The 23,791-nt window shown below is 43.6% G+C and overlaps 5 protein-coding genes across 5 annotated transcripts; 1 reads left to right on the top strand and 4 right to left on the bottom strand.

The window, feature by feature from the left end:
* Positions 1 to 1,056: 1,056 nt before the first annotated feature.
* On the bottom strand, positions 1,057 to 6,638 carry epoa (erythropoietin a; the record flags this gene model as incomplete). Its single annotated transcript, XM_079215596.1, has 5 exons — positions 1,057 to 1,209; positions 2,384 to 2,548; positions 2,700 to 2,786; positions 2,932 to 3,062; positions 6,617 to 6,638. The coding sequence occupies 5 exons, from the start codon at positions 6,636 to 6,638 to the stop codon at positions 1,057 to 1,059; spliced, it is 558 nt and encodes a 185-aa protein (XP_079071722.1).
* A 7,841-nt stretch (positions 6,639 to 14,479) lies between these two features.
* LOC306733969 (zona pellucida sperm-binding protein 3-like) lies at positions 14,480 to 15,914 on the bottom strand (the record flags this gene model as incomplete). Its single annotated transcript, XM_079215287.1, has 6 exons — positions 14,480 to 14,575; positions 14,811 to 14,928; positions 15,103 to 15,280; positions 15,413 to 15,516; positions 15,598 to 15,695; positions 15,819 to 15,914. 6 exons carry the CDS (start codon positions 15,912 to 15,914, stop codon positions 14,480 to 14,482), a joined length of 690 nt encoding a protein of 229 aa, XP_079071413.1.
* Positions 15,915 to 16,723: 809 nt separating this feature from the next.
* Positions 16,724 to 17,543, top strand: ufsp1 (UFM1-specific peptidase 1; the record flags this gene model as incomplete). The annotated part of the gene is made up of 1 exon (XM_079215599.1): positions 16,724 to 17,543. The coding sequence occupies exon 1, from the start codon at positions 16,755 to 16,757 to the stop codon at positions 17,541 to 17,543; it is 789 nt and encodes a 262-aa protein (XP_079071725.1). The 5' UTR covers positions 16,724 to 16,754.
* Positions 17,544 to 18,275: 732 nt separating this feature from the next.
* LOC306733968 (endonuclease domain-containing 1 protein) lies at positions 18,276 to 19,685 on the bottom strand (the record flags this gene model as incomplete). Its single annotated transcript, XM_079215286.1, has 2 exons — positions 18,276 to 18,857; positions 19,362 to 19,685. The coding sequence occupies 2 exons, from the start codon at positions 19,683 to 19,685 to the stop codon at positions 18,276 to 18,278; spliced, it is 906 nt and encodes a 301-aa protein (XP_079071412.1).
* A 1,726-nt stretch (positions 19,686 to 21,411) lies between these two features.
* On the bottom strand, positions 21,412 to 22,438 carry LOC306733967 (endonuclease domain-containing 1 protein-like; the record flags this gene model as incomplete). The annotated part of the gene is made up of 2 exons (XM_079215285.1): positions 21,412 to 22,002; positions 22,151 to 22,438. 2 exons carry the CDS (start codon positions 22,436 to 22,438, stop codon positions 21,412 to 21,414), a joined length of 879 nt encoding a protein of 292 aa, XP_079071411.1.
* Positions 22,439 to 23,791: the final 1,353 nt, after the last annotated feature.

Raw genomic sequence — 23,791 nt, 5'->3', positions numbered from 1 at the left:
TCAGATACTGGAAAACAATTTGCAATTAGAGCCTCGCAGGATGTTAATTGTAAAAGGCAAACAGCCTTTTTCCGGGCAGTCTGGCTATCAGTGTGTGGAGACTCGAGTGTTGCTTCGGCAACATCAAAAACACAGATAATGAAGTCTCATGCGACCCTCCAACCACCTCCTCGACCTCTCGTTCACTAAGAACTGACTTTTCAGTCCTTTATTCTGTTATTTAGTTGGAAGTAAAATTCTATGTGAAACCAAGAGCTAGTACAATGATGCAAATGATGGCAGCAAACGGCTTTGTAAATGTGTTCAGTGTTACGCAGGAGAACATGGCAACGAGAGCTTGACTGCAATTTTAAAGATCAGACACTAAAAAATACTAAGACTGGAGCTTAAAAGTAGAAAACCTGTATAAATAGTGATCGCACAACTTGTACAAATATATAAAAATATTCATTGAAAAAAAAAAAAGATAGTTGGAAAGGCTTGTGGGATGAGGCCTCATTCGTTCTTTGCCTTTTTACAGTGGTTGTGGAAAAGGACGCCCTGTCGCAACCTCACAGTACTCTAATTTCCAGGTGCAATCAATACTTTCTGGGTGTTTCACTCCACGATTCACTCCAAAGAGGTGCGTGTTGGGTCAAACTCCCTGGAAGTGTACACACACACGCGCTGCGTACATATTTAAACTTGGAGCATTAACTCACACACACACACACACACATACATAGAAGAACATCCGCACACAAAGTGCAAGAGAGTGCCAGTAGACCAGCGATTGGAGCGGTGCTTCCCACAGGCCTCATTTTGGTCAGTGTGCGCTTCACCGTGTCCATGATTCACATCTACGTTCCAAGGTGCAATCATCTCCCGTCCATCCAATGCCCAGCTGGGACTGACCTCTCCTTTCCGCGTCCTCGCCTTGCGCGAGGACCGCTTCCTCGTTCTCTCTTTCTGCACGCCACTTCCAGCAGCCGGCGTGCAGGTCAACAGTGTCGAGTCCCTCCTCCTGTCTTTCGTAAAACACAAATGAGCTCCGCCTGGAGTTGGGAGGTCAGCCGATTAGCTGACGTCCTGCTGGCAAGCCGGTGCGTCCAGCAGAAGGAGGCGCACTTTGCCTCGCAGGAAGTTGACGTGGACTTGAAGCAAATCAGTTGCTGAGGACGCCATCCATGTTCCCTCAAGTCCCACTGCACTCGTTGGTGGGGTGTATTCCTAAAAGACAATACAAAGCAACATGTCTTAATTTATGCTACATGCCACATTTCCTCTCTAATCCTTTGGCTTGTATGTCTTGGTATCAACAAAATTGTCTCTTTTTTTTACGTTTGCGAACCCTGTGAACTGTTCCTGATGACGAAACTCTTATTCTCGGTGAGCCCTGAGCCAGAACACAGGCTGATAGTTCAACTTTAGTTTTCCCATCAACGAGGCCTCTGCTTGGCCCTGAACAAACTCTGACAGAAGCTTCATCGGCCACGGTCTTACTAAGAAAGGCTGAGGGTCACTCTACTAGGGAATCGTCCAATGACATCCCTCAGTTTCTCTATTACCGCAGAAAACACCTTTTCATTTCAGAGAAGCAACCCGAGCAACAGACCTTTCACACCATTAAAGTGGCAAAGGGCTCCCCAAAAAGACGCTAAACAACCAGCTCTCAGCAAGTGACTCTGCTTCTGTCTGGAGAGGTCTCAGACAGATCTCCCCCCACATTCATGGAGTGTGGGGGGGGGGGCAAACAGCTGAACAAGTTTTACTGTCGCTTTGAACGACAATCGGACAGTCCTGACCCCATCCCCCCATGACCCCATCCACCAGCTTCAGACAACCAGCTCCCCTCCCCCAGCTCAGCACTGTGCTGACCAGCTGTCTCCGGTGTTCACCGACATCTTCAACATGTACGTTGTCACGTACCAGCCTGCTTCAAGGCCTCCACCATCATCCCCGTCCACACAAAAACAAGGATCACAGGACTTAATGACTACAGGCCTGTCGCCCTGACCTCTGTGGTCATGAGGTCTTTTCAGCGTATTATCCTGTCCCACCTCAAAACCCTCACTGACCCACTCCTGGACCGCCTACAGTTCGCCTACACAGCAAACAGGTCTGTGTAGAGTAGACGATGTCAATGACCCTCCACGTCATCCTCCAGCATCTGTACTCCTCAGGAACCTACGCCACTTTTATTTTATAGTACATACTTGTTTTAAAGTACAATGTTATCTGTTTGTTGTTTACCATATTTATCTTTAAATTGTGTCCCGATTATTGTACAATGTTTATTGTTATGCTCCTTTCAACTAGTCAAATTCCTTGCATGTAAAACGTACTTGGCAAATAAACGACTCTGATTCAGTAAATCTGAACCTCTGAACCTGCTGTCACTCACCTGGATGTTGAGGCTACGCAGCACGGCATTGATGCTGAGCAGGTTTCTGATGGAGTTATCTATGTGGCTGTGCAGTGCTGTGTTGGTGACTGAGGTCCGTAGCAAGCTGAGGGCCTGTTGCAGGAGCCATAAGCCCGACTGCACCTCCTGGGCTTGCTCTAATCCCTTGCCAACAAAAAAGAGAGACGGAGCAGGTTATTTTAATTATCTAGAGTTGCTGGTCCCTAAAAGGCAGCAAATGTTTATGGACTTCCCAGCTGATCTAAACCTGTTGTCGGCTGCTTTAACATACAGATTTTTATTTATAGCTACTTACATTTTTCTTCTCCCAGACATCAAAGTCGACTCTGGTTTGGGGAACAGTGACAGACTCTGACAGGCTACATCCTTCTCGACATGACTTCTAAGAAAACAAGAAAGGCATGATGTTAGTGTTTAGGCTACATTCACACAGGGGTGCGTAGACGTTCGCTAATGCTGATATCCTGGACCACACTACCTCCGAGGAACTAGGCCCTGAGATCAGAGTGCATACATTTTCCTCTCACCATAGCGACTTCTGCGTCTTGTGCTTCTTTGATGAAATGGTTCAGGACCCTGAGGTCACAGATGGGCCGCAGCGGGGACGGCAGGCCTGGCCGGGTCCACTCCAACACCATCAACAGCAAGGCAAGCAGTCCTGCCAAAAACAGGTACGACAGACACACGGATACAGTCACACAAATGCTGCTGAACGTCAACACGGAGCGAAAACTAGAATTGCCGCCTCAGAATGGTGCGGTTGTTCACGGGGCAGCTCCCGTACATCAGGACCATGTGCGATGATTCCTGTTAAATGTCATTTCGGTCTGTAACTACAGTGTAAAAAAGACAAGCTTGTTCAACTTAAAATAATGTGTAGCTGCCTTAAAATGAGTTAAGTTAGACAAGTTAGGATACTTAAATTGTCTGAACTTCAATTTGAGTTCATTCAACTAAGAATACATAGTTGGGCTGACAAAGGGAAAGCTAACAAATCTGTGTTGCTTACACTATTCCAACTGTAGCGATTAGTTGTTCACAGTGCTGAGGGGAACTAAAACCCTGTGACAGGTGACAGTCATGATTTAAGGACACATTCCTGCAGGGATGAGCTTGGTCATGACCAGCTCATCTTCAGAAACTAACATCGCCATTCTAAGAAATGTGATTATTTTTTAATTCAACCCACTTCTCTTTTGGTACAGTTTTGAAGAAAAGAGAGAGTAACCGATCAACCACTCCTTTGCATTAATTTCCGCAGGTTAAAATATTTAACTGAGCATGTTAGACAGCGATCCACTTCTCATTTGGTCTTTTTTTTTCCCCCCGATTCTAAATGTATGAACACCACAAGACTTTAGGAACAACTCTGTCTTTTGTAATACGTCTCCGCTCTGCCCACCGCCCTCGTCTGGTGACGTCCGTGAAGGCCTTTCATCATTATATATAGGCTTCACGTGAAAAAACAATCGGCCACTTTTTTCAATCATCTCTCGGAAAGGCCAACCTTCAGGGGTAATGACATACGATTTAAATCTTTGAATCTTTTGTCTACAAATACTTTGTTCGTTAAAATCCTATGACCTACTCAGATGCATGGCTTTTCAGATAAGTATGTATGCGAACAAATATTCATGTTTCAGATTATTGATCTTCTTAACAAAATCCCACATTTCTGTTTGCTGTGAGGTCAGAGGTCAATTACAAAACAATACCCTTCGAGTTGCTTGGGATACTGTGCCTTTGCTCGCATGTATGGCCGTTATCTGGATGTATTAGCTGCTCGGGGATCCGTCTTTGATGACCATCATATTACGATATGAGACTCTTCCGTACATAGATGTCACAGACGACAGATTACGGACTATTCGGGCTGTATCCTCTGGAGTCAGCATGACTGAGCAGTAGCTCATTCATTTTGTTTCACACTTGACGCCTAGGAAACCATGTGACATCCTGGATTCTGAACCGAAACCTGACAATATCATGACAGTGCAGAAATGACTGTATCCTTGTTTTACACTCATTTAGAACAGGGTGGTTCTATAATTGGGCCGCTCGTCAGCCTTATTCAGAAATGTAGACCATATTGCTTGAGTGCAGCACACTGAGCTCCAAGGGTGACTTGAGAGTGTCTTTGCTGTTGTGGGTCATGTGGGCATCCAGCCTCGTTCCTCTGTGCCACATGCTGAATGCGCTCTTTCACAGAAGCCTGGCTGTGTGACGCAGAGAGGATGATAGGAAATACCGAAGATTTTCCCAGGCAGACAGGTCAAACACCGGCTAGATTAAGTCCCCAGACTCCCAGATAACGAGAACAAATTAATCTGAACGGCAGAAAAAGAACGGTTAAGCTAATAGTGCAGGTTTGCGACCACTGAGGTCAATCGTGTAATCATTTTAACCTCCATGACCCCTTTACTCTAACGTCATGGAGCAGACTGTCAATGACACGTAGGACCAAACTTTACCAACGCTATGTTTCACATAATCCTTGGTTAATATATATATATATATATATGCATGCCAACTTTCGATCAACAATCTCGTCCCAGGAGAACATATACCAATTAATATCTCAGTTTCAGAGGCCTCCTCATACACTCGGACGTTTGTCATAAAAAATGTAAAAAAGTAGCCAATATAAATAACTTTATAGAAGTGTGTGACTTCTATAAAGTCATACACTTTACAATGTGTGACTCACTGACCTTTTTACCTCGGCCATTGCCTACGTGAGAATGCATCAATCTAAACGGTGCACACACACACGCGCACGCACACGCACACACACACACACACACACACACACACACACACACACACACACACACACACACACACACACACTCTCCTTCTCTCTCTCTCTCTCTACATTCTGGTGGAATTTACAGCCCAGGACTGTGGCCAAACTGAAGGTTAACACCTTTATCTGCCAGCATCAGCTGCCAAAACCATGTTGCTATTTTAAATTGGAAGCCATCGTCCCCAAGTGGCACTGCTTTGGATAATGGCAAGCTTCACGCCAGGTATGAAACATGATGCTTTTAGAAATGTGACCGGATGCTCACGTGAGCTGATGCCTTTGACATGGGTCATTAACTTTAAAGCTATGTCAAACAGGTGCACAGAGAGAGCTCAGCAATTTAGACCATCTAGTGGCACTAAAGACTAAATGTCACACAGGGCTGATAGGAGGATGCTATTAAAAGTTCAGCTCAGCTTTGGGACAGTTGCCTTTGAATGCTTTGCGACCTCCTTTCTATTTTGAATAGGTCTTCCCCATCACAAAGTGCAGAAGTGTAAATAAGTAGCTACCAGATGACACAGGTGTGACATCATTTCCTGTCCGGCTTCGTCTTTGAAAACCCTTTTCTCTTTTTCTGCTGACTTAAGTATGTGACGACTGCGCCAAAAACTGCAGATTCAGCTTTCACATTCAGTGCCTTCAACTTCCCATTCTGCTGTGTCATGCTAAGAGTAATGACAGCAGATGTATTTCCCCCAGTGGACAAGACAGAAAAAAAGGCAGTGCTCAGCAACCCATCAGGAGACCATTGTATCTGCAGTGGCTTACTTATAGGAAATAATACATATTTAGTGGGAAATCCAACACTGCAACTCCAGCTGATGTATTGCCTTGCTCAACGGGTCCAATACCAACTTGATGCTTTAAAAAGGCTCTCTTTCTGAGACTGCTTATACACAACATTATTGATTTTGTTCAATGTCTTTCACCTGTCATTTAGCTAAATCATGTTTTGCTATTGAGACAATTGTAGTTTAGAGGTACAACCTAGTGTACAGCAGCGTTCTATGAAGTGGCATTAGACAATATTCCCAAGAACTGCATTTGCAGGAACATTTTACAGCTTTTCGAAAAATATGCATTTATAAAAAATAAATAAACGACCTCCAGAGAGGCTTTAAACCATCTCACGATTCAGTTCCCCCCTATACACATTATTAAGTACGGATTTGACGCTTATTTCCCGAAAAGCTGTCTTCTGATGTGTGCCCAACTATTTTCCTGCAAGCTTCAAATTCATTGACCGCAGTTCGTGGGAATAGATGTCTAATGCCACTACCCAGACAGCTGCACATCCATACATCTTATATCATAAACGTGTTAAAAAAGACTGCGCAAATACACGGATGCTGCACACAAAGTAACGCACGAGAGGGACCATACCATGTTTCAGGCGCACTTACCTCGATTCGTTTTCTGCAACATTCGCAAACAGGTGGCACATCTTTAAGAAGCATTTTGTGTTAAAATGTATGCACAACCTGTACGGCTTCAGTTAAAGGCACTACATCCAATAAGTCCAGCATACAACCAAATGCGCGGGTCCGCAGCGCTGGTCCGACCGGCGTGTTGGTCTGCATCAAAGCCATGTGGGCTGTTAGTGAGAGCAGTCAACTAATAGACTTTGCATCACCGCTGTGTTTGGCAAAACCTTGTATTTACCTCCCCTAAAAGGATATAGCGATAAGTCCGCAAGTACGAGGACGCGCCTTTTTACGCATCACGGTGAGCGATAAAACATCAACCCGTGCATGCAGCAAAGCGTGTAAATAGCTACTAAAGCCTGTGTACAGAGAAGGAGAAACAAATAATGTCCATAACTCACTGGGAAACTCCATAGCGGTGTCCACATAGCCCATCACAGGTTCCTCGCAGTTTGGCCTATAGGTCCGTCTATTGCCGCTTAATTGGAAACGAAGCTCTTTTGTGGATCTCCTGCACTTATCCGGGAGGTGTTTCTAAAAACTGATCCTGTTTGATTTTTTTATTGATGACTTTGAAAATGAAGTTGCATTGTTACTGTGACAATCTAAACTACCTCCTCCCTTAAGGCAAAATAGTTTTCTTTCATTGTCATCCAAATAATAGGCAATCCCTGTTTATAAAACGTGTGGCCCTAATAAGTAAAGAATGTCTCGAAAAAACGGAGACTTCCCATCCATTGTTCGGGTGTTTTTTAGAAATCTTCAATTCAGTATAGTATCTTTTCAGACACCCTGATTGTGTAAATATTGAAATTAGATTTCAAATGGGCTATTTTGTCCTGATTGCCAAAAGCATCACACTTTTATTAAAGAACTATGGCCGGTGTCACATGCCAGGACACATCATGTGGCTGCAGTGGTCAAGTGATGCCACACAGAAATACAGGTTGGACATTAATATTAATTGACATTAATCGAACTTCTTCACAATCAGAAATTTGACTTTGAGATACAAAATTAAGTATACTGGTGAGCTCAGTAAGCATGTATATGTTAGTTGCACTTTACACTTTTTCAAATCACACTCATATACTTCAGGCGCCATCTTATGATCTTTTTTGTTAACGGCTTTGTAATGGCATTAAGGAGGATGAGATGTGAAAATGCTCCGTGGTGCCATACTTTGGCCTTTTATAATATATGGATATGACCTTGATAATATTTACATTATCGACTTTTCTTACATTATTTGTACGTTAGCGACTTATCGTACGTTGTATGATCGTCCCATCGCTAATTTTTGCAGACGCCTTTTTTTCCTTGTTGTGTTTGTTCATACAAGGATATAAACAAAATGTTAGCTAATTGATGCCAGAAGAAACAGCACCACCATTATAAGACTTGGGCATTGTGGACACACAGCACATTTTTATTAACGGAGCCCAAGATTCAATTTTTTTTATTGTTTTAATTTTGTGATTATATTTGATTTATGTTTGACTTATTTTTGATTTTTCTTTTCTAATGCCAACATTACTGGTCTTTGAAAGGGTGTACTTGCATTGTTATACCATTACATCATCATTAGATCAGTGGCATAAAATGGTCTTAAAATGATAATAATATTGTTTAACACACATTTTTTTTAACCATATATCGTCCAACCAAATGAGTTATCGTAGCAAGTGGAGTCTCAGGAGATCCTTACCTACCTACCCACCAAGGATTTATGAACTGTGTGGTGTGCAACGTCTCCTTAACATTCAAGGGCCAAAACCACAACAACTATCTGCTTCCTGTCCTAACCCCAAACTTCTAAGTGCTCCCGTTTGTTTTCCAGCAGTATCAGGTAGCGATGAGTGGGGACGTGAAAGGCATGTTCCACCTGGTCCGCTCCTACCTGAAGATACCCACCTTTGTGTGGTGTAACCTGGAAAGCAGCATTGAACCATGTATTTCTGAATGACCAGTATTATCATTTTGCTTAAACTGGCACACCACACTGAAACAGGTGATGAGCTGATATCCATAGTAGTCAGGATCTTCAATGTGGATAATTACCTTCACCTGACAAGGCCAAACAGCTGGTGGATGAACTGCGAGAGTTGCGAGCAACTGGTCGGTTCGAAAACACACATTAGGCCTCCAAAAACTACGACCTCATTTTCCATAAAAATCAAACCAACTGACGCAAAGTTGCTGGCTCACTGAGGTGAGGTTTTAGCAGTGGCGGGCCGTCAGGGCCTGCTAAGCCTTCTCTGTTGGCCTAAACAGAATCACAAAGTTATATCTATTTTATAATTTAATAATTTTTTCACAAATACACTACATAGCTTATTTTCTCATTGCACAAGCTCCTGTCTTGTCTGTTCCTCAGCTTCTGGCTACGCACTGGCAGCTTCGCAGCTGGTTAAGCAGATTTCTTAATCAGCTGATCCATTGAATGCGCAGGTAGAAAATCCACTGCCCGCCACTGGGTTTTAGCAGTAACGAAGCATAGAGAGCAGGTATAAATTAGTCAAATTTAGCAACTTAATGCTTTATCCACACTCCTGGAACAGCGTAGGAGAGCATCAGATGAGCATCAACTTTATTTGGCTCATTTTCTGTAACCAGTGTAGCAATAACACATGGTGGAATCAGCAAGCTAGCTAGTGGGGAGATTGCGAGTTAGCTAGCTTGCTAACCCCACCATGCTTACAGAAAATGAGCCTAAAAGCCGGCCGATGGCCAGCGCTAGCTGTGGCGGTCCTTCGCCTCACTCCTCTAGGGAAGGACAAGGAACCAGCCATCTGTCTCCAGAGCTGCTTTTGCATCTATGCTGGTGACAGAATCCAACCGACAGAATGGCCTGCTAAAGCCCAAGCCACTGGCCTAGATGACAAGGATGAGAAATGGATAGGTTTCTTCTGTGGCTTCACAAGATTGACATGTGACCCTCCCAAATCAAAGTAACTTCCTAAACCATTTAAACCTGTGGTAAAGCAGACTGAAGGTGCTACTGGTCAGTCAGGGGTTAAACTACATTGTTTACTACAAAGACTGTCAGATTTTCTGACAGATTTGTATGCTGGATTTGTTTAAATCAGATTTTCAGGTTTCCACACATCATTGGGGTCATTATGAAGATGTTGTGTAGACTTCCCTTCCATGGCCTCCTTTGGGGCATCCCAGACATTATCAATCATGCCAAGTGACCCACAAATACTTGGAAACACGTTTGCACACTTACTATTTCATAAGCCCATGTAAGGTGCTTGTGTACGCAAGTTAAATCAAATGGTGAAGGTCAAATATAGAAATGTACTGAAAATAATTGTAATAGCAACATTATATTGCATCTATAATAAATCACCTCTGGCCAGATCCTCTTTCAGCTGAATCAATATCAATAACCCTAGCACCGTTTTTGTCATTTAGTTAATTTAATACCTATTCTATTTCACTATATATACTTTATATACACTGTATATACTTTTATTTTTTGCATTTTCTTTATTATTTAATTTTCTTAAATGTAATATGTTTTGCTCTGTTATTTTATTGTATTGTATATATTGAGTATTTGTCATACTAATATTTCGATGTTTACTCTGTAACTTTGCTGGCTGCTGCTACACACAAACTCTATCTATCTATCTATCTATCTATCTATCTATCTAATATATAAATAATGAAATTTCAAACAATATTTCTGGACTTTTGCTTTCTTTCCATTCTCAACATTAAACTGCCCAAATACCCAAAATGTGACGCCTAAAGTTTAGGACTAATATCCATTGAACATCAATTGTTTTTCAGGTATTAAAATATGTCTTGAATTTGCATCTCATTTCATAGATTTATATTATACTCCTTCTGATATAAGTGAGCTTTAATACTACATGGTCATCGCCATCCTGGGGTGAAGGCAATGTTGACAAAAAAATCTTTGCAGTATTTGCTCAAAGGGCTGTTTGCTTTTGTCTGAGCCAACATGAGGGGGAGAGCGTAGAGGGAGACAAGGTACGTGCTGTGAGCCATGATCCGTGATCAGGACATGGGGATTGGGGTGGGAGGCGAGGGACGTGTGAGGAGTACTGGGGCCAGGGAGTCCAGTCACAATGACTCCATGGTTGGAATGGGACAAAGTTATTGAATTGAAGATGATTCAAAAGTGGAGGGGTGATGCAAAGTTCACCATGAATCCAAACAATCTCTACCTGACGGGCAGGAGTGATGCAAAAAACATAAGGCGGGTGAGGCTTTATCATACTATATAGAAGGCAGTGAAAGTGCCCAGATGTTATATTGGAGTGTGTGTGTGTGTGTGTGTGTGTGTGTGTGTGTTTGTTTTTCCCTTTCTCATCCAAGTTTTGGGCTCGCAGCCAGCTAGGTCTACTCCTCTGGCGCGACACAAGACAGGAAGCTGACATAAAAGAATGGGGGGACTGTCTGTGAGGGACACAGGAGCCAAGGCAGGAGTCAAGACAGTAGCCACCGACGAGGTCGGAAGTTATTGTTTCAGCTTTCAGGCATCCACAGTGACATGAATCGTATCCCTCTATTGAACATAATGGGATTCCATGGTGATAGCCACAATATCCACACTTGCCGTCTTGAGCACTGAGGTGCGCGTTCATGTGCCGTCAAGTAAAAGTAAAAGTGTGTCAGAACAAGACTAAAAGCCTTTGTGAAATTAATTCACGTCACATTTTTTTGTCCTATAAGTTCTTTCTCACAGAACGTGAATATTACCTATTATCGATAAACCAAACTTTACAGATGAGGTTGATTTTTTCCTAAGCTTTCACACTGCAAATAAAAGGCATCAACCAGTCATGTTGTGCTGGATTAGGTTAAATTGCAGCAATTATGAAACAACAGCACGGAGGCTCTGTAGTCCGAACCAAGCCGACAAACCGTATTGATTCTTTTTAACCTTGACCAAGGTAGCACAGATTTTTATTTTGCTTTTTTTGTGTGTTGTCTATGTGTCAAAGGCTGTACGTTGACACAGAAAACCAGAGCGCTTTCGATGCCAAAATCTTGTCCAGCTTCTGCATGCGAATGCAGTAATCCGTTTATAGCGATTACTTGAAGCCTGATGGATTATCATGAGATCCCGCGATTCCTGTGTGATCTTGTGATGTATGAGAATACAGCTGCTGTGCAAGGTAACATTTCCCTGGCTGCCATGTGAGACATGTACGTCATGTCAATAACTGTGTCATGTGAGAGAGGAAAGGCATCCTTCTTCCAACGCCGTCATCTACAACTATACTACTAATTTGTTTTTCCAAACACACGTTATGGCAACGAGGGCAGGGGGTCACCTTCTTCCTGACTGTGGAATTTTTGTTCACTTGATATATTTAAAAGAGGAAGGAAAAAGGCTATTTATAAAAAATACCTGTGTAAGTGTGGACTAGGATTTTTTGTCAAGGTTAAGGAAAGATCCTGGTTTTGTTCTAAACGCTGCATGTCTTGTGGTTCGTATGTCCCCGCCTGTCTTCCTGTCCCTCTGAAGCTAACCGATAGCCAAAATGGTTACGAACATCAACCTCAAACTCCAGGTTTATTCTGGAGTGCTGCACTAAATATTCCAAGCGTTCTGTCGTATAATAGATTTGGCCTCAACAAGCTAGGAGGCACGTAATGTCCCCTGTCTGTGTTGAGAGACATCAAACATTATCTGATGTGTCATGCCAAAACCAATACTTGCATCACACACTCTAGTGTAACGGGAGTCACTATATTTGATAAAACAACCCAGGAGAGCACAAACCACATCACTAATATGAGGGGCGAGAAGGTAAACATCATAGGGGAAACTATTCATTCATGTTCATTTTACTTAGCCTCTGTGGATGTAACGCTCCTTACCAGTCCTGCTGACACAAGCCATTTGAAATATAAACATAATTGATATATTAAAAAACAATTCTAGTGTTGAACTTAATCAAAAAGTTATGGCACGATCAAACATTTTACAATTTATGAAATCTACCCATCTAAGTTTCCCATTTTACCCGTGCGTTGTATTCTCATCTATGCATTTAGCCACCTAACATACATGTCTTTGTGAAACAGACAATTGTCAAATCTCGTGCTGGCTCAAATATTTCTGCTAACGACGATACTATATCAAAACAGAACCAATGCACCCTAAAGTCTTCTGACAGAACCTTATTTGTTGGGGTTTCAAAATTAACTCAGTATAAGAGAATGGCCAGCATTTTCTATAAGTCTAGAAAAGATGTTCTTTCAAATGAAATCATTAATCACATTAATACGCTGTTTTATTTTCAGGGACGCAGATTCAGAAGTGTTGGTCGCCCTACTGTCACGGAACGAGACACTGCCAAGTGAAAACTACCAGGTTGTGTCAGGTCCGTCACGTTTCCGCTCACGGGACTAGTGCTGCTACTGCAGACAGGGGATGTAAAGCGCATACAGTGCATGGCTGCAAAACTGTCCCATTCTTACTCAAATGTCTGTTTATTCTCGTGCGCTTGTTGCCGAGATTTTTTAGTTTCCATTGCAATTCTTCAGCCTCTTTGTGGAAATTCCTCATGGGTTTGTTTTCGTGGTAATGACTGAAAAACAACCCATTCTTCAGTCATGGTGAAAATGTCTGCTAGGTCTCAGATGAGACGCGCATTTATAAGGATTTCTGTCGTCGTCTTGAAGACATTTAAAAGTATTGAGGTAAGAAAAATAGATTTACAACCACTCGTAAATGTATGACAGTAACTTCAACACATTCACAAATTCACGTTTATTGTATAATGCACAAACATTAAACCATCAGGGCCTGTGCGGTTCCGTTTGTTTCTCCTGGGGTCAGCTACAACTTTCTCGAAGTCTACTCGACTGAGCTTTGGTTGAGGAGCGTCCGCAGTCAAAACAGGAAGAGCACTGCGCTGGTATGCGGCATGGAAGTGTTGTACTACATGCTCACACAGAGTTCTGACCATCTGCGGCTCGACGTTGCAGTTGGAATTACTGAAGTTTACAGAAACACAATTAGGTAGCTTCCTTTATTATTCATCCGTCAGAGATAATGATCACATCTGTGCCACAGAGAAAAGAAGGGAAAAAACAAATAAATGTATTCCAGTCAATTACTCAGTTTACATTATGGCAGACTCATCTCTTCTGCCAACGTTTCATGTTTGTAGCAGGCAGTGTGTGTGTGTATGTGTGTGAGTGAGATGGCCATAGTACAATACTGCTGCAGCGGGCCTCCAGGGCTTCTAACGTTATGAAAAATAGCTTGTAAGACCTTAAAATGGCTTTTGTAGGTGCCTCCAAGTATTAATCAGTAGAGCCAAAAATTCAAAATGTCAACAACTCCCCTGGCGTTGGTTTCAACGGTCATACCCACCTAATTGCACAGTTGGAAAAAGGCTCTTTAATGGCTGACTGACAGACGGCCTGTCCAATGAGAGCGGGGCAGAGTGTGAATTGGCCCAACTGTTGTGTCCGCCTCATGGTAGTTATTTTCTGTCGGAAACACACAACTGGCTAAGTGACACACACACAAAATAAATGAATTAAATAAATAAAAAATTAAAAAAAAGGGCTGAGCAACCTGTATCTAGTTGAGTTGTGTGTCCAGTGCTCTCCTCTCCGGTCTTTCCAAAGCAGTCATCAGAGTCACAGCATCCACACAGAGCATTGTCTCCCTCTGTGGCTCTCCAGCTGAATGACAGAAACATCCCGATAACACACCTCAGCTGTGACCAGTACACTTTTCATCAGTGGACGTTATGAGCTGATACTGAAAGAAAATTACATACGAGAACAAAATCACAAGAACAGATTTAACAACTGAAGGGCACCAACAGCCTGGCAGCCTCACCTGAATGTGGGTCTGTGGAAGGAGCAGGCTTTATTAAGCTCGCTGTGAGAGTTTGGTTTCAGAGTGACCCTGATGTGGCAGCTGATGAACATCTAACAGAGCCAAATTAGTAAAGTGCATTTGATCACGCAGGATTAATTTCAACATAAAAAACGTTATCTTTAGGCCAAAGATTCGTTAAAAATGTGAAATGCTTTACAAACAATACCCTTTCGATGCATGAGGAATAGCGATACAACGTTATGCTGAAATGACGACTCTGATTATAAGTATTAGAAATTCATACAGTAATGAACTGGCAGGTCCTGTTAAACGAGAGGTTGTTACCTGCTCCAAAGACTCTGGGTTGAAGTGGAAGGCTTGGACGCTGAAGCACAGTCGGTTCTCCTGCTTCCTTGAGAGGAATTTAGATGAAGCCCCCGGCAATACACTGTCCATCAGACATCTGTATTGAGGGAACAACACATGAATGGCATCAAATGTAGACATGATGTATCCAACCTAGCCAGATAAATGCTGACGGAAGACCGAGCGTGGCTTGTGCTGAACTACCCAAAAAGATAATTGTTTTTAGGAGTTCTTTTTATTTATTTTTCTCCCATCAGAAGGAAAAATGTACCCATGCTTGCTGATAAACTTGTAGCTTGGCAGGGAGAGGGGGTCCGGCGTCAGTGTGGCGACACAGTGGTCCACAAACAGAGCAAGAGGTGGGTGCAGCGGGGCCTCCACGCTGGCCTCCAAAAACACTGCTTCCCCCTGCTGATACACAGAGGAACTACGTAGAGCGGTGCAGTCGCCTGCACGAGAAACAGACAGACAGTCGTTTTCAGTCCCAATTTGACATACTCCAGACAGAAACAATATGGCCACACATTGAGAGAAACCTTCCACTGAGACAGGCTCTAGATGCAGCGAGACGGTGATTTCACCTGCCATGCTGCGAAGGGAGAAGTGCAGGAGGCCGAAGGCGCTGACAGTCGAGGTCATGGGCAGCCAGGTTGGGGTCAGCGGTTCCCCATTCACCGTCTGCTTCCTACGTTCACACAAAGGCAGCGGTTATACGACGACAGTGAGCTGCCACTCTGACATGGCACCTGCCTGAGGCCTAACCTACCTCTTATAATGGCACTCAACAGGTATGACGACAGTGGTCGCCCCTCTAACTATCACACCGCCTGTAGAGGTGGGAACCACAGCACGAAGCAGTACCAGCTGGTTGGAATACACAAGCCACTCACCGCGAACCTGGATGATGGCATTTATGAAGAAATGCATCAAACCATGAATGAAAAAATACATAAATAAAACTACTAAATTGCCTTCGATTTGCCTTACGCTGGACTCGGTCCCACATTCCTGTAGCCCCGCAGAGATGATGACCATGTCGGAGTCCGACACCGGGCTCTTTGCTTCGCACGACCTCTGCTGCATGGACTTCGCTCCAAGTCGAAGATTTTCAGGTTTGAACGGAACACGTTTCTCCTCAAATAACTGCCGCTTTATGGTTATTGTCACTTCCCTTTCTCCGCATTTTATCTCAAGTCCGACGCTTTCCCGAGTTCCGAGGTCTACATCACCTTTTTCAGCAAAAGAAACGCCGCACACGGACAGCAGAAGCACGAATAAGTGGACAAACCGTGAGTATTTTGCCCGGGTCGCCATTTATCTAATTATTTGTTTTGATTTGTTTTGAGAAGAAAAAAAGCTGGTGTTTCACTGATTACCATCAAATGAATTGGAGTCAGGTGTGTCGCGGGCACTGGAGCGCGCGTATGCGATCTTCAAAGACGGCTGAAAACGTAGGTCTCAAATAGCCGGACTATAAATAGCATTGTAGGCTATAAGCCACGAATTGAAACGACGAGATATTTATTTGTCATGATTTTATAAAAAAATATTATGTCGACTAATTTGCTGGTAATGCATTTTCTGCTTATTACTGCTGCTTTGTTCCACTTTGTTTTCTAAGCCAACAGTTGTTCAGATATTTTTTTTTCTTAATGGGAAATGCAGAGTAAATATTTAATTGATGTTCCAAAAAATAAATTAACTTTCAAACGACAAGTTATGGTTATATTCGCAAGAGAGAAAGAAAGAGAGCTGACGAAAAGCTCACGAAGGCACCATCGTCAGTGGGAACAAATCTTGCGGAACCAGTGTTGTCCCAAGTGCAGCGATGGGACGGATATCGCAGTTATACCAGGAAACGTCCGGATGTTGTGAAGTAATGAACTGCTGGAAACATTTACAAATTAAAATGCATTGCGTTAAATGCGTAGTGTGGGCTCTCGTTACAGACAAATAGGCCAAATGGATCAACACGTTGTGGTAGCGGAAGCTGAGGAGATTGACTGGGGAGGAAGTAGAGCTGAAGACGGGATGATTATGAACAAGACCGACACCTTATCAAGTAATGTCCACGCCGGTCTCCCCGACCCACTCACAGACCCTGTGAAATGTTCTCTGATAAAAGGGGACTATCTCTACTTCCATTACGGCTGTGACGGACAAGATGACCGGGGCTGGGGATGTGGCTACCGCACCGTTCAGACGATGGCTTCCTGGCTTGGCCGTAACGGCTTCCCGTCGAAGGACAAACGCGAAGCTTCGCCGAGCCTCCCGGAAATCCAGCAAGCCTTGGTCACCGTGGGGGACAAGCCGGGCTCGTTCTCGCGCTCCAGGGAGTGGATAGGAACATTTGAAGCCTCCCTGATACTCGACCTCTACTATGACGTCCCCTGTAAACTGGTGCATGTCAGAGGCGGCGGGGCAGAGCTGGAGCGCGTGGCAGTGGAGGAGCTCCATCGGCACTTTGAGAAGCACGGCTCTCCGGCCATGATGGGAGGGGACAGGGACAACTCTTCCAAGGGGATAGTGGGGGTGTGCACTGGGGACACTGGGAGCCACTTGCTAGTCGTGGACCCTCACTACTATGGAGGTCCGCTGGAGAAGACCGAGCTGCAGGAGCGGGGGTGGGTGGCGTGGAAAAGGGTGTCGTCTCTCGATCAGTCTTCATTCTATAACCTGTGCATGCCTCAGACCGCCAATAAAGGGACATAAACTAAGCGACAGATTTGTTTCTGTAACTTAAAACGGCATGATTAATGGTGAAGACGAGCTCTGAGAGTGTCCTGTGAGGGGAGACTTTGTAATTGACTGCAACGCCATCCTGTGGATGAAATCAGCAATTACAACGTATTCGAAGAACATGGTGATTTGGAAAAAAAAGTAATTTCTTCATTATTGCTATTCCTTACTAAAATTGAGCTGAATCTCAAGTATTTCACTCGATGGTGCTTTAGTTTGTATTCATTTTCAAAATATCTCCATGTGTGAATCAATAGTGTTACTACTATTCATACGACCATTAATTCACCTTAGACGTGGCTATTGTTTAGCTTTGCTTGGACTTTTGAACATCAATCAAGTAATTGTTCAACCAAATATACTTTGACTCTATGGTTCCAGCTTCTCAAATATGAAGATTTGTATCTTTTCTTTGTTTTATATAAACCATTTTTATTTTTTTTACATGTAGACCTAACTGTTAGTCGAGAATAATGAAGAGGAATCTAAATGAGAACGATCCATAATTGGACATTTGAACTTATTGAGACAGACTCCAATCAATTCCACATTTTATTGCTCACAATATATATTTAGATTTGACAACACATCTTAGATCCATGTATACTTTGAGTGTGAGAACTCTGTACCTCTCCACAGTGTTAATTTAAATTTCTAACTCACTTTAAACTTGAACTACAACAAAGACCACAGCCACCTTTTATCTCAGTTATCTGGTACACAATCACTGTAGAAGATCTGGAAGTTCTTATCAACATCCATCCTCCCCTTGAGAAATTTCTCCAGGTTCTTGAGAGGAACTTCCACCATGTGGTTGTTGACACGGTCGTTCAGCCCGTACGCGGCAAACACGGGGAACTTGTAGCGCACAAAGTATGGTGCGTTCTGGTCAAACTCGACGCAGCAGTAGGCCGACCACATGTACTCCGGCACGGCCACCCGGTCCAGGTTGTTGCGGCGGATCGTATGCCCGGAGGTGGTGACCCCGGTGACCACGAAGGCTTTGCCGCGGCAGTAGTTGTTGAGGCGCTTGCGGACGAGGTCCTGGTGTTCCGCCCAGGGTCCCAAGTTGAACTCCCGGCTCTGGGGCACCACGTTCGTCAGGCTGTAGGTGGAGGCTTTGTCCAGAGGGTCCGCCTGATGCTCGTCGGGGTTCAGCTGGCCCCGCTCGTACTGGACCACATCGGCGTAGTCCTCCAGGACGGCCTGAGTGTCCTCGAAGTTCATGTGCATGCTTGAAGATTGGGGGAAGGGCTCCATGTTGCTGCTGCTCTTCTCTGAGGCCAGCTAGGGAGAGCGAGACAAGGAGAGGCACAATGTTGCAGGAATTTAGTTGACTGTTTTTTGTTTTGTTTTGTTCTGAAAGTTGGTGCAAAAAATAATAGTTTAAGTCATATAGACTTTTTACATTCTGAGAATTTGCCACATTCACAATAAAGATTTGCAAATGTTACATTTGAATACATATCAGAGCATCAATGGTCAAGGCAACACTATCTCATTGAAATAATATTCATAGCCAATAAAGCGTTTTATCTCAAGCTCACTTTGTTGCCAGTAGCAACAGGACTATAGTTGCCCCAGCTCTCTAAACTGCGTGTAGGTGTAAATATTTGTCTTCTTTGTCTTTTAAACATAATTAAATGATTTAACATATACACATAACTATACATGTAATATGTTATATAATAATATAATACAATGTAGCATACATTGCAAAAGCAATCACCAATGGATTTGAACTTGTAGTTTTATAGAACATTTGGACTTGGAGCATGAAAGAACACTCACCTGGGGCTCAAACATCCAGGGGAAGTCCACCTTCTTCTCCCCGTCTGACTTCTTGAAGGTGTAGGCGGAGTAGATGGGGATGTGTTTGTGGTGGTCGTACAGGGTGACGTAGCGCGGTTGGTCCTCGTACCTCTGGCAGATCTTGGTGAAGGAGTTGCTAAGGTAGCCTCTGGGTGGAGTGCCCATGTAGAGGGAGTCCTTGCAGCGCTCCAGATTGTTGAAGTCTCCCACCACTCCCGCCCGAGCCTCCCGCAGCAGCGCACAAGTCAGCACGGCCATGACAGCTGCCAGCGGAGAGACACGGTTTCCTGATGCAGGTACCATGACCGAAGCTCTCTTTCCCTCAACCTTTTTTTGCCCTTTTAGACGTCTACACTGCTTGGAACCCACTACGGCCTGACAAGCGCAGCCTCTTTCCCAGCTCTGTCAACATTTCCCTTCCTGCCTCATCTCTACTTCCAGCAAACTGGCCTCCCATTTTGAAGTATTTTCCATATATTCAAAGCTCCACGAGTGTCGTAGCAGTAATTCAAAAAGTAGTGAATGTTATCAATCATGGTGAACACTTTATCACTGTGAACTGCAGAGGGGAAAAGGATGACTGACTACTCTCTCGCAGTACAAATTACACCTTTCGTTTCAGTTGTACAGTTTGGCCTTTAGACTGCGAGTGCATCAGATGTGTTTATAACTTGCCTGTCCTGCACAGCAGATACTGTCATTGTAATCTGTGCAGGCGTCTGTCTCGGCTCTTTCTCGTTGCCACAACCGTGACTTCAAACGTTCCTTTACACTTCAGCTCCACTGAGCAAATTAATCTCCTCCACTGTCTCTGGCAGCAAAGCAGCGGTTGAGAGGCAGCGATGCACTCAGCTGTGCTGTGACTCGGGGCCCCTGCCATCCAGGGGCCGCAGCAGTGAGTGAGGGGTTAACAGGCAATCAATGACAGTTTCAAACAGACAATAAGAGGTGTTTTGAGAACGTGTGAATCGCTGCAGCCACAAGAGGTCCTTGAGCATGCAGCCATAAAGGAACCCTCAAATAATTGTGTCGTTTGCAGCAGCAGTATGTGAGGTGTGCCGTAGACGCACTCGACCCCTGGCGGAGATACACATGCAGATCAGGAAGACGCTGAATGCATTACAATGTCAATCCATGTGTCAGATGAGAGAAGGAGATCGGATCCCGTAGCTTTAGATTGTAGTTTATTTACACAAATCTAAAGCAGCCATCTGTTTCAACTGTGGCCTCTAAGTCCACCCCGTCAACCTGTATGAATACCAATAATCTAGTCTGATAAATGGCATGCGACTACAACAGCAGTGACCCCAAAAAGTTGCGAGTTCAGTTATAATGCTGGTGATTTGTGTCATGGAGGTGTATATATATATATATATATATATATATATATATATATATATATATATATATATATATATATATATTGGTGAGAATTATGAAATAAATTTTGAGTCTGATTACCATTTTTATTTGAATGTTACCTTTGCGAGTGATCATAAGTAATTCAGATAATATCACAGAAATGTTCTTGAAAGTGTCAAAATAAAGCTTCAGAGACAGTTTAATGATAGTTTGCAATGGTTTATTACCAAAAATTAAACAAAGCAGGTAGATTTGCATTACATTTTCAGTGACGGGTTCAAAATACAACAATAGGAGCGTGATAAACAACTCAGTCTCTGAGTTTGCATAGTTAGTGAAACACATTTTTTTTTTCCATTAGCTCCTACATTAGGCTGGAGAAGACATTCTGCCATTTCACAGCAGAAAAAGCACAGGTGTTATTGAATAATAGACTGAATCATGGCCAAATACCATTTAACTGCTTCTACATCAGTGTCCTGGTTCTTTGCATGCTAGCTGTCATGGCGACTGAGACACTTGAGCAGAATCATTGTTAACGTTACACCTGTGCTTTTCCTATAATCACAAGTCAACAAATCCCTATCAAAGAAGAAGAAACAGAACGTGGCCAAGTTAGTTCAGGCCAAATCTCACTTAGCTTCCTTATTGCTAAACATTTGACGATTCAGTTTTGACTGGACCCCGGTGGGACACAGTCACCCACAAAGATCTGAAAGTTCTGCTCGACAAACGTTGTCTTCTTGAGGAACTCCTTCAGCTTCTGGACGGAGAGTTCCACCACCTCGTTGTTCTCCTCCTCATTCGGGCCGTAGTGAGCAAAAGACGGGAACTTGTAGCGCTCGCTATAAGGGGCGTTGTGGTCGTAGTCCACACAGCAATAAGCGGACCACAAGTACGAGGGGACCGCCACGCGGTTCATGTTTTCCCGGCGGATCATATTCCCCGAGGTGGTGATGCCCGTGACGATGTAGGCGGCACCGCGGCAGTAGTTGTTGAGCCGTTTGCGGACGACGTGCTCCTGCTTGTTCCACACTCTGTCGTTGAAGTCGGGCACCACGGGCACCACGTTGGTGAGGGTGTAGGTGGAGGCCTTGTCATCGGGGTCGTCCTGATGCTCGGACGGGTTGAGGGCGCCACGCTCGTAAAGGATGGCGTTTGTATAGTCGTCCAGAACCGCTTGGGCGTCTTCAAAATTCATGTGCATGTAGCCACGCGGGAAGGGCTGCATCTCTTCGGTGTCAGAGGATGTGGATAGCTGTGTGGGACAGACGGACAGAGCGAGTACAAGCGAGGCGATGAGGACAAGACGGTAGAATTTGGTGACACGACATCTGCATGCGTTTCTTTTTTCATTTAGAAAACATTGATTAAAGCATTCTGCTCATGGTAAAAGTCTTCCTTACCTGCGGTTCATACATCCACGGGACATCCACGCATGCCTCCCCAGCTGAGCGCTTGAACATGTAGGCCGAGTACACCGGTATGTGGTCCACGGTGTTGAACAGCGTCATGTAGCGCGGCCTCTTGTTGTAACGTTGGCAAATGAACTGGAGGGAGTGGTGATCCAGCCCGGTCGGCGGTGTTCCCATGTAGAGGAACGCTCGGCACTCTGGAGACAGCTCTTTTTCCACTCTCCCTCTCACCGCCAATGTTGTGAAGTAGACAAGCAAAGTCTGAGCCCACAATCCCATAGTGAGGCGAGCTTCGAGCAACTCTGGTGAAAGCTGTCAAGTTTGAGTGCGTTTCTGTGAGCTGCTACGAATGATTGCATGTGTCTCCCCCGCTGCCCTCAAAGCTCAGTAGAACACAGGTTTCTCCTGCCGCTGTCTGTAATCAGGACTCAATATGCAAAGAAATTCTTACACTTCGGCAGATCCACCCACAGCAGCTACAGTAGGTCGCCTCCAGCAGAGACGGCAGCGTTTTTCTCATTGGTGAAAAAGGTTATCTTACCGGTCAACCACAACTCAAATACAACATTGTAAATATTTCAAATTCTACTTAAGTTCCAAGGCCTTTTAAATATTACATCGGTATATCAGGTTAAATAAAAATAAAAAATATTTCATAAAAAATGTGACATCGTTTCAATGAGCACTGGAATATGCAGTATGTCTATATTTTAATTTAGGGAATCGAATATACGAACAATGTATGTTCCAGGGTGTAGGTGAAGGTGTCTGTCAGGGTTCCGCTGACCCCACAAAGCATTTGACTAAACTGTAACAGTGACGCCATTATAGAGCCGGTATATTGCTTAGAGAGATGCCAACTTGTCCAAAGGTTCTTGTCTCTGTGGCCTGCTTTTATAAAAGCTTTTAGGTTCCACATTTCAAACTTACGCCTCCCCCCAAAAAACTTGCACTGTGGTATAAAGACATCTAGAAATGAATTAGTGTCACATTATTTTACATATTACTTGTGGAAAAAAGGGTGATTTCATAACAAAATAGGCAATTAGTGACATTAAATGTATTTGGAAACACTAGATATCCATAGGTACTGCACTCTGAGCCACATAGTTTGTTTTTTCATTTAATTTTATTCATTTTTACAGAGTTTTTTTTACAGATACAGTATTCATCTCAAACATTGTCAGTCATCAATATATACAACTGAAGCAAAGATATAAAAAAACATATCCTCAGTAACATTCTAAATTATAACCCTCACTTCTCCAACAACATATTTTCAACACACAGAACATTCTTACATAATTTATTGCATTCACTGATCGTTCTGTTGGATAACCACAGATTGTTAGAGGTACTCGTTGTGTTCAAGCCGCCATAAGAACTAAACTCCCCGTAAAGATCATGTTTTTGCTGCTACCTGTTTGATTTTGTTAGTTTTAGCACCCTTTCCCACACACTACACCTCCCTTGTGTTAAAGACAGTACACTCATAGACAGTATTTTCTTATTTAAAATGTTTTTGTTCAGCACTGCCACATCTACAGTATAGGCAAATTAGCGAGACCAAAGCCTAATCTGATTTAGCCAACATGTGGTTGAGTTTCTCCTTTTTTGTTGCATGATGGGAAA

Source organism: Taurulus bubalis (assembly GCF_910589615.1).
Source record: "Taurulus bubalis genome assembly, chromosome: 3".
Lineage (NCBI taxonomy): Eukaryota > Metazoa > Chordata > Actinopteri > Perciformes > Cottidae > Taurulus > Taurulus bubalis.
The sequence above is the reverse complement of the archived record's forward strand: the minus strand, read 5'-3'. Positions and strand labels throughout refer to the sequence as shown.